The following is a 12,813-nucleotide window of genomic DNA, read 5'->3' as shown; positions in this document are numbered from 1 at the left end:
GAGCCATAACCCTTTCCCTAAGGACTCCTTGAACACCTTAATTTTCCCAAGAATTATTTTTGTTTTTGTTTTGGTTTTTGGTTTTTCGAGACAAAGTTTCTCTCTGTGTAGCCTTGGGCTGTCCTAGACTCACTTTGTAGACCAGACTGCCTCTGCCTCCCAAGTCCTGGAATTAAAGGCATGTGCCTCCACGCCCAGCCCAAGAACTATTTTTATTTATGTGATGCCATACGTGTGCAGGCACCTCCTGAGACCAGAAGAGGTCATCAGATTCCCTGGAGCTGGAGTTACAGGCAGTTGTGACAGCGACCTGGGTGCCGGGACCCAACTCGGGTCAGCAAGCAGCTAACCACTGTGTTTTAACATCCCTAGAAGCAATGATTGAGCTCGGTGTAGAAGGTGGCTGCCTGCTCTCTTCGGGCTGCTGTAACAAAATGTCATAGACTGGGTGGCTTATAAACAACAGGAATTTATTGCTCGCTGTTCTGGAGTAAACAGGAGAGGTGGCAGCAGTAGGTGTAATTAATGTCTTGTGAGGGCCATTTTCTAGTTCAGAGATTGTTCCTTTTATCTGTGTCCTCGGAGGAAAAAAAATATCCAGACTATTTTCTTATCAAAGAGGTAACTTGGGAAGCCATGGTTTAAAGGAGGAACAAGGGACAGGAAGGAGGAAGACATGAGAGGGGATCTGGCTTCCAGAGAAAGCCTAGGAGCCCAGAATGCTTATTCTGAGGGATGCTGTCACTAACAAATTCTAATTCAAGAGTTCCTAAACACCTCTGAGCTTATAAATATGGCTGCAAAGCAACTTGTGTCAGTGTCGGTTCTAAGTGTCATCAGTATCTTATGACAAGACCATTCTCCTTTCAAAGAGATAGAATAAGATAAGTGGGTACATGCTTTTCACAGATGTCACCTCCTGTTTCCTGAGCCAATTCAAGGTCGGCAGGAGCAAAGCCAGAGTTGGGTGGATCCTTCATTTATTAACTTATTAATCTATTTTTTCTTTCAACAGATATCTGTTGAGTGCCTGCTGTGTGTCAGTGTTGTTCTAGGCGACGGAAAGAGAACAGTAGAGTGTGCTACAAATTATATGCACACTTTATACTATTTAGTGTACAGGATGGAGGAATGTGCTCAAGAGAAGAGTAGTGTGTGTGTGTGTGTGTGTGTGTGTGTGTGTGTGTGTGTGTGTGTACAAGTAGCAAGATTAAGTTGAAACTGAACTTAAGGAGACCAGTGTCTAAGTACCAGTTCTTGAGTCACTCAATGTGCTCAATGCCTGTGCTAAGCTAAGCATTCCTACAGCAGGTGGGACAAGACATGAGCTCAGATCTGGGTGTCATGGGATTCTGTTCTTCCACCAATGCTCCTGAGTAGTGGCCTTGGGAAAGCCGTTAACCTTTCCAAGTTTAAACTCTTCTGCGGTAGGATGAGAATTCGCTTTCTCTGGCCTATAGTTTTGTGGGGGCAGATGATCGGATGTAAAGTGCCTCCTGGGGACCTCATTCTGAATAACAGCCAGTTGCTCTTTCCTGCCCTCCTCAGGACCACAAGGAAGGGTGGCACCCAGAGATCATCCAGAATAGATGATGTATGCTCTGTTTCCCTCTTCTCGCATAGTCACAGTGTGAAGACCATAGACCAGGGGGGGCTGCATTTCTAGCCCCGAATCCCTGGTTACAGTTTCAGCCAGGCCACTTTCCTCTTGGTCACTTTAGACCTAGATTTACACTGGCCCCAGGAAGGTTAGGATTGTGACCCGGGCCGAGGCTGGGAATCTATCCGGGTGTTTTGGCTGCCACTTTGTACCCCTGGCTTCACTATGTCCAGCGTAATGACCCAGTAGGTAAAGGGCATCGGCTTGAACACAGCCTGAGCCATGTCCACCAAGCCAAGCTCATGCCCAGCCTTGCTGCAGCCCTCATGGCAGAGAAGCACAGTGCTTCTTCACCCCTGACATTTCATGAATAATGTATGTAGCTGGCTGGTGCAAGCAGTGACTATGAAGTGCATATGCTCAGTGCTTGCATTCTACCAGGGAACAGGCAGCCACTAACCGCACATCTTCCTCCGGACTCTGATGACATCCCCCCCCCCCTTTAATACAGCATGTTAAAACCAAGAAAACTGAGAATCAGCAAGTGAAAGGAACACGTCCAAGGCCATGGCTCACAGGTGAAAGAGCCCAAATTATACGCACACTTGCTTCCCAATAAAAACCAAGGATGCTGTCCTCATGTACTTTCCTGCAGAGCTCTAGGGACAGAGAAGGAGCAGCCCTGGCCCTGGCCCATGAGTCCCGCTGTCCCATGAGTGAAGTTCATCATTTTAATGCATGACTTCCCAGGAAATTGCATCACAAGGGCTGGGACATCCGACAGATTATAACTGAGACGTTCATCTCTGGGAAATAAAGGGAACAACCTTGAAGACACATGCGACAACTTTCTCAGGCCAGGCCAGGAGTCACCTGTGCCTCTTCCTCACCACTGCACATTGGATACTATGGCCACCGGTTTCCTCCACAGCCACCTGCTAACTGTGGGAAGTCATGTGCCTGGAAAGATGGTGGCGCTCCCGGAAATGCTCGCGGCAAACAGGGCAAGTGAGAACTTCCTCTCGTCGCTTCTTAGAACGTGGATCGGGGCCAGCGTGCTCCCTTTTGTGATGGGACCGCATGTGGAAGACCAGGTCAGCCGTCAGACGAAAGGCTAGGTTGCACTTCGCACACCAGTTCTGAGTAGACAAACCCAGGGAGGAGAGTGTGGGTGGCAAGAGAGCCCGAGAGGCCGTGGCAGAAGGCGCTGAGGATGTGGGTGCTTGCACCTGGGGGTGCTCCAGCCACGGCGTGGGAGCTCCCTGGAAAGCACTGCAGAGTAGAATGTTCTGTGACAACGTGTGTAATTTCCAGAAATCACCCATGAGCTTGAAAGTCGACAGCTGAGCCCAACATGGGATGTCCACAGTGGCAACAAGTCCCGAGAGCTCCCATGGGCCCTCCGCACCTCCACCAGCCAGAAGCATGGAGGAGCGCCTAGGTTTCTCTGCTGGGCACTTGGCTGGCTTGCGGAAAGCACTTTTCTGCTCACTCCTGGCTGCACCTGGCCATACTGAGCACACTGTGCCATCCACTGAGGCTCTGGCAAGACCCGAGGGCAGCTGCTGAGTGCCAAGCTGGCCTTCTGGGTCCTCTGCCTTCCTCTTCTGAGCCTGACTGTCTCCTGGTCTCTCCTGGAGACATGACAGCTCTGTGAAGATACTCTGCCTCTGCTCCGTGCACGCCTTGCAGGCCAGAGGCCTGTCCAGCCGAGGCTTGCTCAGTGCTGCTGACAGACTCAGTTCACTACAGGCTGCACTTTGGCAACTCTTACCTGTGGCCATTTCAGAGTCCAAGAGATCTGTTTTCTTGAGCAGCCCTGGCTGGATCGGCTTGGGTTCCATGAGCCTCCATCTCTTCTCAACTGAAGGGCTCAGAGAAGGCCCTTTGCCCTCAGTCATGTGATCAATGGGGCCTGACAGGCTAAGCAAGGTGGATGCTCCAGAAGCCATTAATCTATAGGGGCTTAGGGTTCCAGAGGACTGGTCCCTGCGCCCAGGAGGAAATATGAAACAGAAAAGTCCTGGTGAAGCGTGGACTGGATGCACTTGACCACTGGTGTCTGCAAAAAAAGAGAAAGCAACAGACAGTGAGACTGGCATGGGTCACTCAGTGTCCCTTATAAGCTGACTCCAGACAAGCCTACTTTTCCTGGCCTTCCTTTGACGTTTGTGCAGGGAGAACAGTGTTATCTGAGGAAAAAAGACAGAAAAGATGAGGCCTGACAGTTGAAGACTCCAGCGGCAGGTGGAGACAGGTCCCTGCCGGAAAGATCCCTGGAGCGGTGGCACCAGACCATGCCATGGTCCCACAGAAGTCAACCGGCACTGCAATTCACTGGGCCTGGCTCAGAACCATGGCGGCTGGACTGATAGGAAAGGGGAAGAAAATGGGGGATCCTGGACACCTACCAACAAGCTGAGACTGCAGAGAGGAAGCCATGTGCCATCAGCTCTGGCCCCAGGAGCTCTGTGTCTGGCCCTGGCTCAGGGTCCACAGACTGCGGAAGCCACAGCATCAGGTGGTGGCAGGTGGAAGGGTCAGGCATCCATATTGTGGCTCCTTATGGCATTCCTTCCCACTCCTGTCTCCTAAAGCAGCAACCCCTTTCTCCACAGCACATCTCTCTCCTGCTCTCACTTGGTCCTCTGATCCCTCTGGACCAATCTTCTTAGATTCCTTGTCCCTAATTTTTCCCCCACCCCTACTCCCATCCAAGCCATGTATGACCAAGTTGCCTTTCACTGTGGACCCTGCTCTGGTTGAGATCACACAGCAGGCCACTGCTTTGTTTTACGTATCCCCACCCCCAACCCAGGCTCTGGTTGCTGATAGGGAGTGCTTCCTCTATAGTCCCTTGGGAGTCAAGGGTTTGATGTCTAAGCCAGGGATAGGGGGAAGAAGGGCGGCCTTCTGTTGTGGGGAAGTTCCAGGACTGTTTCAGGGAGACCTCACTTTCACCTCACCTGAGTCACACAAGGCAAGCTTTAGAAGGGCCACACTACAAGTGGCAGGGTAGCCATGGCGGGGTGCAGCAGACTATTGCCTCTTTAGGGCAACAGAGCGGATGTCTGATGGTGTCTGCGGCCCAGCATCTTCCTGGCCAAGTGCAGTTTCCAACCCGTTCCTGCTAGGGCTACACAGTCCTTGTCTTTCAGGTCCCCAGCCATTCCGCTGATGGGGAGACCTACCTTGTCCCATAACCCAAGAAATTCCTTCTTTTGGGGGCTGGAGAGATGGCTCAGAGGACCCAGGTTCAATTCCCAGCAACCACATGGCAGCTCACAACTGTCTGTAACTCCAAGATCTGACATGCTCACACCAATGCACATAAATTCAAATTAAATAAAATATTTTTTTAAAGAAATTCCTTCTCTGCTGAGTTAGCCAAAGGTACACTGTGACAGTTCTAGAAGTGACAACTCCACCCAACTCTGAGGGCTGTGCCTCCAGGACTCTATCAGGGAGAATGTCAACTGAGTACACACTCACATGTGCATACGTGTCAGCAAACACACACAGAGGCTACCACCCAGTGGCACCAGTGGCTCAGCCCCATGCCTGCATCTGTCAGCACCAGGGCAGCCACTACCATATTAGCAGAGTATAAAGAGTGTCACCTGCCAGCCTGGCTTCCCTGACAACTCTGATATGTTTACACCCTGCATAAGGACAGTTTTCCCTGCTGCTTGGCATGATGATTTTAATTCTTGTTGTCACGTGTGCTAGGCCACTTCAGGTATTGAGGGGCAGGAGCTTCTACGAGCACAAGTGGCCAGAGGGCTGGAGGAACACTTGGCAGGGTGGAGGTGGGCTGGGCCTGGCCCTTGCATCATGCAGAGACACAGTCCACTCTCCACCTGGCCTTATTCCTGCCTAGAACTTCAGTCTCCCTGTCTCTACTCACCAACGCACTCACTCTTGACTCATCCCACAGCTAACCTCACTCATTACTCCTCTACCTACGTCAGCTGTCTAACTTGTGCCAGACCACTGGGCATCTGCATGTGAGCTGGCTTCCGGCCATGCCCTGAAGGTGCCACAGTTTAGAGGGAACAACCTACTGTGAGGGAGGCACATAGAAGGCAACACCATCAGCTCTTTGGAGGATGTCTTCAGCACTGCCCTATCTCCAGTGGCCCGGCCATCTGATTCTAAAACTGAGAAACAAAATCTAACCATCTCTGTGCACAGTAATGGCAGAACCAGGCTGGCAGCAGCAGTGCTGGCTGCGCCCGTTTTCTAGAGCTTTTCATCACACGAAAAAGTTACCCTGAGCCAGACTGACCTAGACAGTGACCAGGGTCCTTACACACTGTCCTCGGGGCTTTGTTGGGCAACTGCCTCATCTCGCTGCCTTCTTCCTCCGTGTGCAGGGAGCACAAAGCATATACGCCCAACCTGCTCCTTTCTTCTGGAAGTCCCCAAAGAGATAAAATCACCATCACCTTTTTAAGAGAGTTAAAATACAGAAGTTGTCCAAAGTGCAGGAAAAAGAAGCCTCAACACACTCTCCTTTGACAAAAGCTTTTGCACAGCTGCTATGGCAAACAAACAAACAAATAACCAAAAAATGCAAACACAGTCCCCTCCTGTGTGATTCCAGGTCCCCAAGTCCCTCTCCTCATACTGTGTGCTGCCAGGATGAAGCGGATCACCTCAACATCCTTTCTAAATTGCAGCTCTCAGTAGGGCTGCCTCTAGCATCAGATATCATATTTGCCAGTATGCTGAGAATGCAGAGGCAACAGCAGCAACAGGGTAACCTGAGCAAAGCAACCCAGGTGTATTATAGGGCCTGGGAGCTGTGCAATGAGGAGAGCCATGCTGGAGCCGGGAGACCAGCAGAAGTAGGACCATCCCCTCCCTGCCCTGGGCCTGCATGTCCCTGCGCATGTACCCTTACCGCCCCCACCTCTGGCACCCTTGAGGTGGTCACACAGCCTGGTAACCAGGTTACAAGTTAAACTTCCTCTCTCCTTATAAGGTCATGTCCAGTACTGGAATTCCTCTTCATGCAAAGAAAGCATTCCAAGCACCTTGGCCCCCGGCCAATGATGTAAACTCACCCTGAAAGCCTCTACCACAAAGGCTTAAATAGCCTTCGTTCCCCTCAATTAAACAAGCTGTCTCACTGAAGCGATCTTGTGAGAAGGATGTTTCTTGCACACTTTCTGATGACCAAGATTCTGCTTTGCACCCACCTGTCCTGGATAAGCTTCTCCCATGGGAGAAGCAGAGCTGGGGTAGCAGTCTATATCTGTAAAATGGGCTTGAAACCTCTCCACAGTCCAGCCCTCCTCTCCCAGCTGTAACTAACTGAGATAAATTACTCCTCCCTTTCTCAACTAATAGCAAGTCTGTTTGGATCCCCACCACTAAGTTTATATTTCAGGAGCTTATACAGACTTGCATATACAGTCACATTGGCACATTCACACACACACACACACACACACACACACACACACACACACACACAAAACACATGCACACAAAACCAGAGACACACATACACATACAGGCATGCAGACATACATACATACACACACACACATGCAGACACGTATACATACACACACAGACATGCAGATACACATACAGACACACACACACACATACAGATACACATACATAAACACACACAAACAGACAGACACACATACATACACACATATAAAGAGACATAATACATACACACACACACTTAACATACACATAAATAAATACATTACACTTTCACACACATTCAGACAGGGGAACTTACATGTATACATGTATAAACATATATTCATACACAAATATACAAACACTCCCATGATACACTAAAACACACACATCTTCTGCTTCTCCCTCTCATCTCAGATACTTCTCTAAAGTCAACTGGATCCAGACAAGTTTATACCCAAGGCTGCTCAAGAGCCTGCCTCGAAATTCCCTGAGCTCACTGAACTTACTCCCACCTCTGCAGAGACCCTGTGGTGCGGCCTTCATGGTCCAGGCAGCATTTTCCAACTGGAGACATCTAATCCAGAACCAGAACTTTCCATAGCATCCAAGCAGATGTGATCTTCCTCTTTTCAGGGACATGCAGGGCAGAAAACTGGCCATCAGGACGCTTCATGTCGGCCGGCCAACAGCTCCATGCATTTGATTTCACTTAAATTTTCACAAAAGCAATGAGGTGCATTTGTGTCTCTCAAGCCAACTACATGTATTACCAACCTATCCCCAACCCAGATATTGGGTTAGATATCCTAGCCAACCTCATGTCTCACCAATGCCATCACCTCAATCCTTTAAAAAATGGGGGGGGGATAAGAAAGGAGGAAAAGAATAAATGATGATAAGGAAGGAGAAATGGAGCAGGCAACAGCAAACTAATAACTAACTAGCGGAAGATACGAAGAAGAACATGTATATATATGTGAGGTGTGTGTGTGTGTGTGTGTGTGTGTGTGTGTGTGTGTGTGTGTGTGTGTGTTTATGTGAGTGTACAGGTATTAGCATGTGCCTTTGACTGTATATGCATTTGTGTATAAGTGTTACTATGTGCACATGCTCCCTGATGACCACCTCTGGCTAGACATCAGCATTGCTTGGGCTTGGTCACGCAGCCAAGTGCACAGGATTTCCTATGGAGCTCCCCCCCCCAGCCCCTACACCACCCACTTCCACCCTCCAGGACAACAGCCAGATGGAAGCTCCTCAAAATGGAACATAGCATGAGACTGATACGGCTGCCTCCTGCAGAAACCTTGCTGCCTTCGTGTGCTCACCTCTCCTTCTGTGCGGACTCCAAATCCTTCCTTGGATGCTAGCATCTTTCCCAAGGTCAAAGTCAGACTTCTAAGTCTCATCCATCCCCAGCAGCATCTGTGTCTCCTTGATCCCTATGCTTCTCAGATGGCCACCACAGGTGTGACAGCTCATCTCCAAGTCATTCCACATTCCAAACACGGAAGCCTGACCCCTCATACAGTGCTCGGTGCTTATACGGGCTCACCTGCACCCCCACCACCCTGTGCACCTGTGGACCCGCTCTCTGTCCAGCTGTTTTCTGGAGAGTGGAACTGAACCTTCCCCATGCTCCTCCCACGGATGCCAGCTGCCCTGGGCAGTGATGGATCTATGCAATCCTTGTTCCTTGCTCTGAACCTCTTATGAAAAGACTCTTTGTTGTCCTCAGCTGCCCTCAATAGCCTCAGTTAATCCTGGACTCTCCGTCCTGACACTCTTTATGGGTCCTCATCACTCCGTCATTGTATGTGTTCCACTAAGGGGCTTTTCTTATCATCTTTGGTTCTTGTCACTACGCTGTCCACAAGACAGACCTCTGAGTTGCACAAACATAGTTCAGAACCATCCCATATTAATCTACCAGACCCATTCTATTCTATTAGAAAGAAATTCTAAGACCCTCCCACCATTATTCCAGACCTCAGATCGTGTGATGATCCCATGATACTGAGCGTTTTCTGACACCAGGATCCCCAAATCAACAGGGCAGATTTACTGTGGCCAATCTCTCCTGCCACAGGAGGGACTTCTTCCTGTAGATCCTGAGCTACCAATCAGGGAGCTACCATCGACCAACACAGCAAGGGCTACATTCTGAGAGACGAATTTATTTCCAGTCTTATTACCCATTATTGGGTACAAACTGCAGATGCATCGTTCAATGTCTGAGAGGCTCTGGCTACATCATCCCATGTCATCTTGCTGCCTATGCCTTTGTCACTTGTCCCAGCTATTGTGGAGCCCCACATTCACATCATCAAGATCACGCACACGGGCTCCATGGACAAAAGGTCTGGATCCCGTTGTTCTCAGCCATTACCCACACTAGGACTCCTGTTTTCATATTTGTAAAGGGGAACTTTTGGGCAATCCACCTCATTGAGTTGTCATAAATATTGGTTTGGTCAATATCTCTAAAGTGACAAAGAACCTGGCTCACCACCCAGTCTGTACACAGATTGTTGTCATTTTTTATCACAAAGGGACAGAGTCACTTCATGGCCACCTTTCCATTACTTGTGAACTCAAACGAGCTAGCATACAGCTGTGCTAAATGAATGAGCAAATAGCCAGGGCATCCCCTTTCTTTTTTGCTCCATTTACAGACAATCAGATGCTTAGTAAACAACTGGATGCCTCCAAGTCCTGAAAATCCTCTCAACGCCACATCAACCTTCCTGGATCTGAGCTGCAATTCATAAACTAGTTCTGCTTAGTGACACATGGACCCTGACAGATTGTCTTCAGTCTTTGCTTTTCTTCTCAGTTGAAACAAAACAAAGCGTTCAAACAAAACAACAACAAACAAAAACAAAAACAAAACAAAACAAACAAACAAAAACACCCAGTGCATCTAATCTTTTGGTGTCCCTAGTCTCTGGACTCTTCCCAATTTCTTTTGGAAGATTCCGGAATATATCACACATTAACATCTTCTGTATAAGGATGATGAGTACCTGTGTTTCCCTGTGGGGAATGCACATGTTTCTAGGCCTGTCCTAGCTCTGGGATATTGGAAACATTAAAAACCTAACAACTTTCCAGGATTTCATAGAGAAGCACAGATGAGGGCTTCCTAGCTGCTCTGAGAGGCTTCCGTGTCCATCGAAGGCTCTAGCCTTCTAGAGCAATGCTTTTGTACTCAAGCAAAGCCTTCCCAGGACACAGTCAGTTCCCGGGACTACAGTGAGGCTAGACTTAGTACTAACTCAGCTTGGCCATGTGTACCCACACAAATATAGATGACATATCATTGCCACCACTCCGTCCACAGGAATCTGCAGAAACAGAGGCCAGTGAATACAGAAGGCAAAAGCAGTGTTCCATAGAGGCTGTACTGGGTTGGCCAGGATACCAGAGCAAGGAGCAGCACTCCAATAAACATCATCAACAGGCCAACAAGTAATGTTATCTGGGACGATATTCCAGCTAGAACCTGTGAGGTTGAGTTAGCCCCAAGGACTCAGGTTCCAATACACAGATAGAGTTGCTGTCTCAGTCTAGCCACTCGGTAGGTGCTTGAGCCAGGATAAGTAGTCACGATGTTGACCCCCTTCTAAAACAGGGGGAGGAGGTCCCCCTCAGACACAGACATAAGGGAGGGGAGTAGGGGGGAAGTGGGAGGAAGGGAGGAATGGGAGGATACAAGAGATGAGCTAACAACTGAGATGTAATATGAATAAATTTATTTTTAAAAAAACAAGAAAAAAAATGAGAATAGTGATCTTTATTTAAGGATGCTTCTAATTGAATTAAACAGGAGTCTGTGTAAGATCTCAATAAAGGAAACTCTTGCTCCTGGTACTGTTAGAAAGGAGAAGCAGATGCCTGCCCGGGCTGCTCAACAAGACCCTTTTATACTCAAGCAGTAGCATCGCCTAAAGAGAGAAGGGCAGCAGCATTTTTATAGAGATAGAGACTACACAATGAAAGAAAATAAAATTTAAAACATTGGCACTCCAAGACTTCACTTCGTATACTTTTTTTAATGGCTTATACGTTGCCAACTCCTGGATTTCTGAAAAAGAAATCTGCCACACAAAACTAACACGTGGTTCTAAGTCAGTTGAGAAGCATCCCCTTCATCCTTGCCATTACCAGGTCTGACTCCCTGGAGTCAGTGGTTGGAGGACTGACAAGACACCTGAATTCTCCAATGCAGAACATGCTCTCCCAAAACAAAGCTCCGAGCGTGCGCTTATTAATTGTCCAGGACTCTTTCGTATAACACTGGAAACTCTTCTATTAACCACACCACAATCCTCACTGACCAGATTCAACTTCTGCTCAGTTTTGTGTGGCTTACTGATCGCCAAGTGTCCTTTTCTACATCACTGAAAAGTTACACTGGCTGAATTATCATTAAACGGCACGATAAACTGCAAGGTCGCTTTAACTTGTTTCTAAGAAGCCAAGGCTGCAAATTTTAATTGCCAATTAACATCTTTGAAAACAAGCAACCTAGTGTATGCTTGGTATGTAAAGACACACCAAAAATATCATTAAATATGAAATATCTTTGCCAAGACTGAATCTTTAACAAAGCAACAAAAACTGCTTCAGTATACATGTTGTACTTGGCCTCCTAACAATATAAACAGATTTCTTCTCCCTTTTAAAATGGATCTAAGGTAATCTTTGAGGGTTACATGAAATAGTTCCACATTTGCCCTTCTACCTAATATAGACAAAAACACACATAGCCCTGGGCTTCCATTGTCTTCCTAGAGCCCAGCTCTGAGCACCACCCCCTCTGTGCCCCAGAACAAGACAAGCACAGCTTGCCCAGAAGGCATGCATGGTTGGAGCTGTCCCCAGATGCTGCTGCTACAAGGCGAGGCTTTCCTGGTGTGCTGTCTGTGCCTATTAGGGAAGAAAGTGATGCCCAGCAAAGAACGCAGAAACCTATCAAAACCAGGTATTTTCTCTCTGCTCACCCTGAAAACTCAAAAATACACAGTTTGACCATTTATCTATTTTTCCACAACAGGCATTTCCACAACAGACATTTCCAGATCGTTGTAAATATCTGTTACAGAACGCATCCGGGATTGTGCCATAGCACTCGGCACAAGCCCTGTTGAAAATAATAAAGCATAGGGATGCATGTATGGAAACACGGTATCAAGAAGTGTCACACACACACACACACACACACACACACACACACACACACACACCACGACGTCAGCCAAGGAGAAAAAACATAATTGTGTGAAGGAAAAAAAAATAGTGGGGTCAGCGGGAAGAAAGGGAAGAGCAGTGTTTTTTAGAAGGAAAGAAAACAGGAATGCAAGGACTGATCATCAATAAAGATGAACCTCCGGGGGGGTGGAGGCGATGTGGGAGAGTGAGAGGAGAGAGACACAGGAGAAAACAAAATGAGAAAGGCAGAGGATGGGCCCCAGATAGTGAACTGGAGAAAGATGTGAGAGCGACAGAGAGAAGGCAAATTCCGCCCCGCAAAGCTAAGGCGGGACTTGAGAATTCTTCACCGGGAAAAGCCAAGGAAAGGAGAAGCATTCCGCCGCCCTCACCCTTCCGTGAGTCTGTCCAGTAGGGCCTCAGGGCATGTCTCACCTGTGCTCTCCCACAGCATCAGCAAGGCCTGAGGGTACCAGCAGCGCGCCAGCCAGTGTGCGCTGTTGAACTTGGCTGTAGAGCCCGCGGGATTCCAGGCCCCGCCTCGGGGG

The 12,813-nt window shown here is 48.4% G+C and overlaps 1 protein-coding gene across 2 annotated transcripts; it reads right to left on the bottom strand.

Moving 5' to 3' along the window:
* Positions 1 to 449: 449 nt before the first annotated feature.
* ZNF488 (zinc finger protein 488) lies at positions 450 to 12,813 on the bottom strand. Of its 2 annotated transcripts, none has more exons than XM_084796185.1 (2): positions 12,701 to 12,813; positions 450 to 3,662 (listed from the first exon to the last, which is right to left on the bottom strand). In XM_084796185.1, exons 1-2 carry the CDS (start codon positions 12,717 to 12,719, stop codon positions 2,539 to 2,541), a joined length of 1,143 nt encoding a protein of 380 aa, XP_084652311.1. In that variant the 5' UTR covers positions 12,720 to 12,813; the 3' UTR covers positions 450 to 2,538. The 2 variants fall into 2 exon arrangements, with proteins under 2 accessions (XP_084652311.1, XP_084652312.1); XM_084796186.1 differs by lacking the exon at positions 12,701 to 12,813 and adding an exon at positions 8,380 to 8,672.

This window comes from Acomys minous (genome assembly GCF_964271855.1).
Source record: "Acomys minous genome assembly, chromosome: 9".
NCBI lineage: Eukaryota > Metazoa > Chordata > Mammalia > Rodentia > Muridae > Acomys > Acomys minous.
The sequence above is the reverse complement of the archived record's forward strand: the minus strand, read 5'-3'. Positions and strand labels throughout refer to the sequence as shown.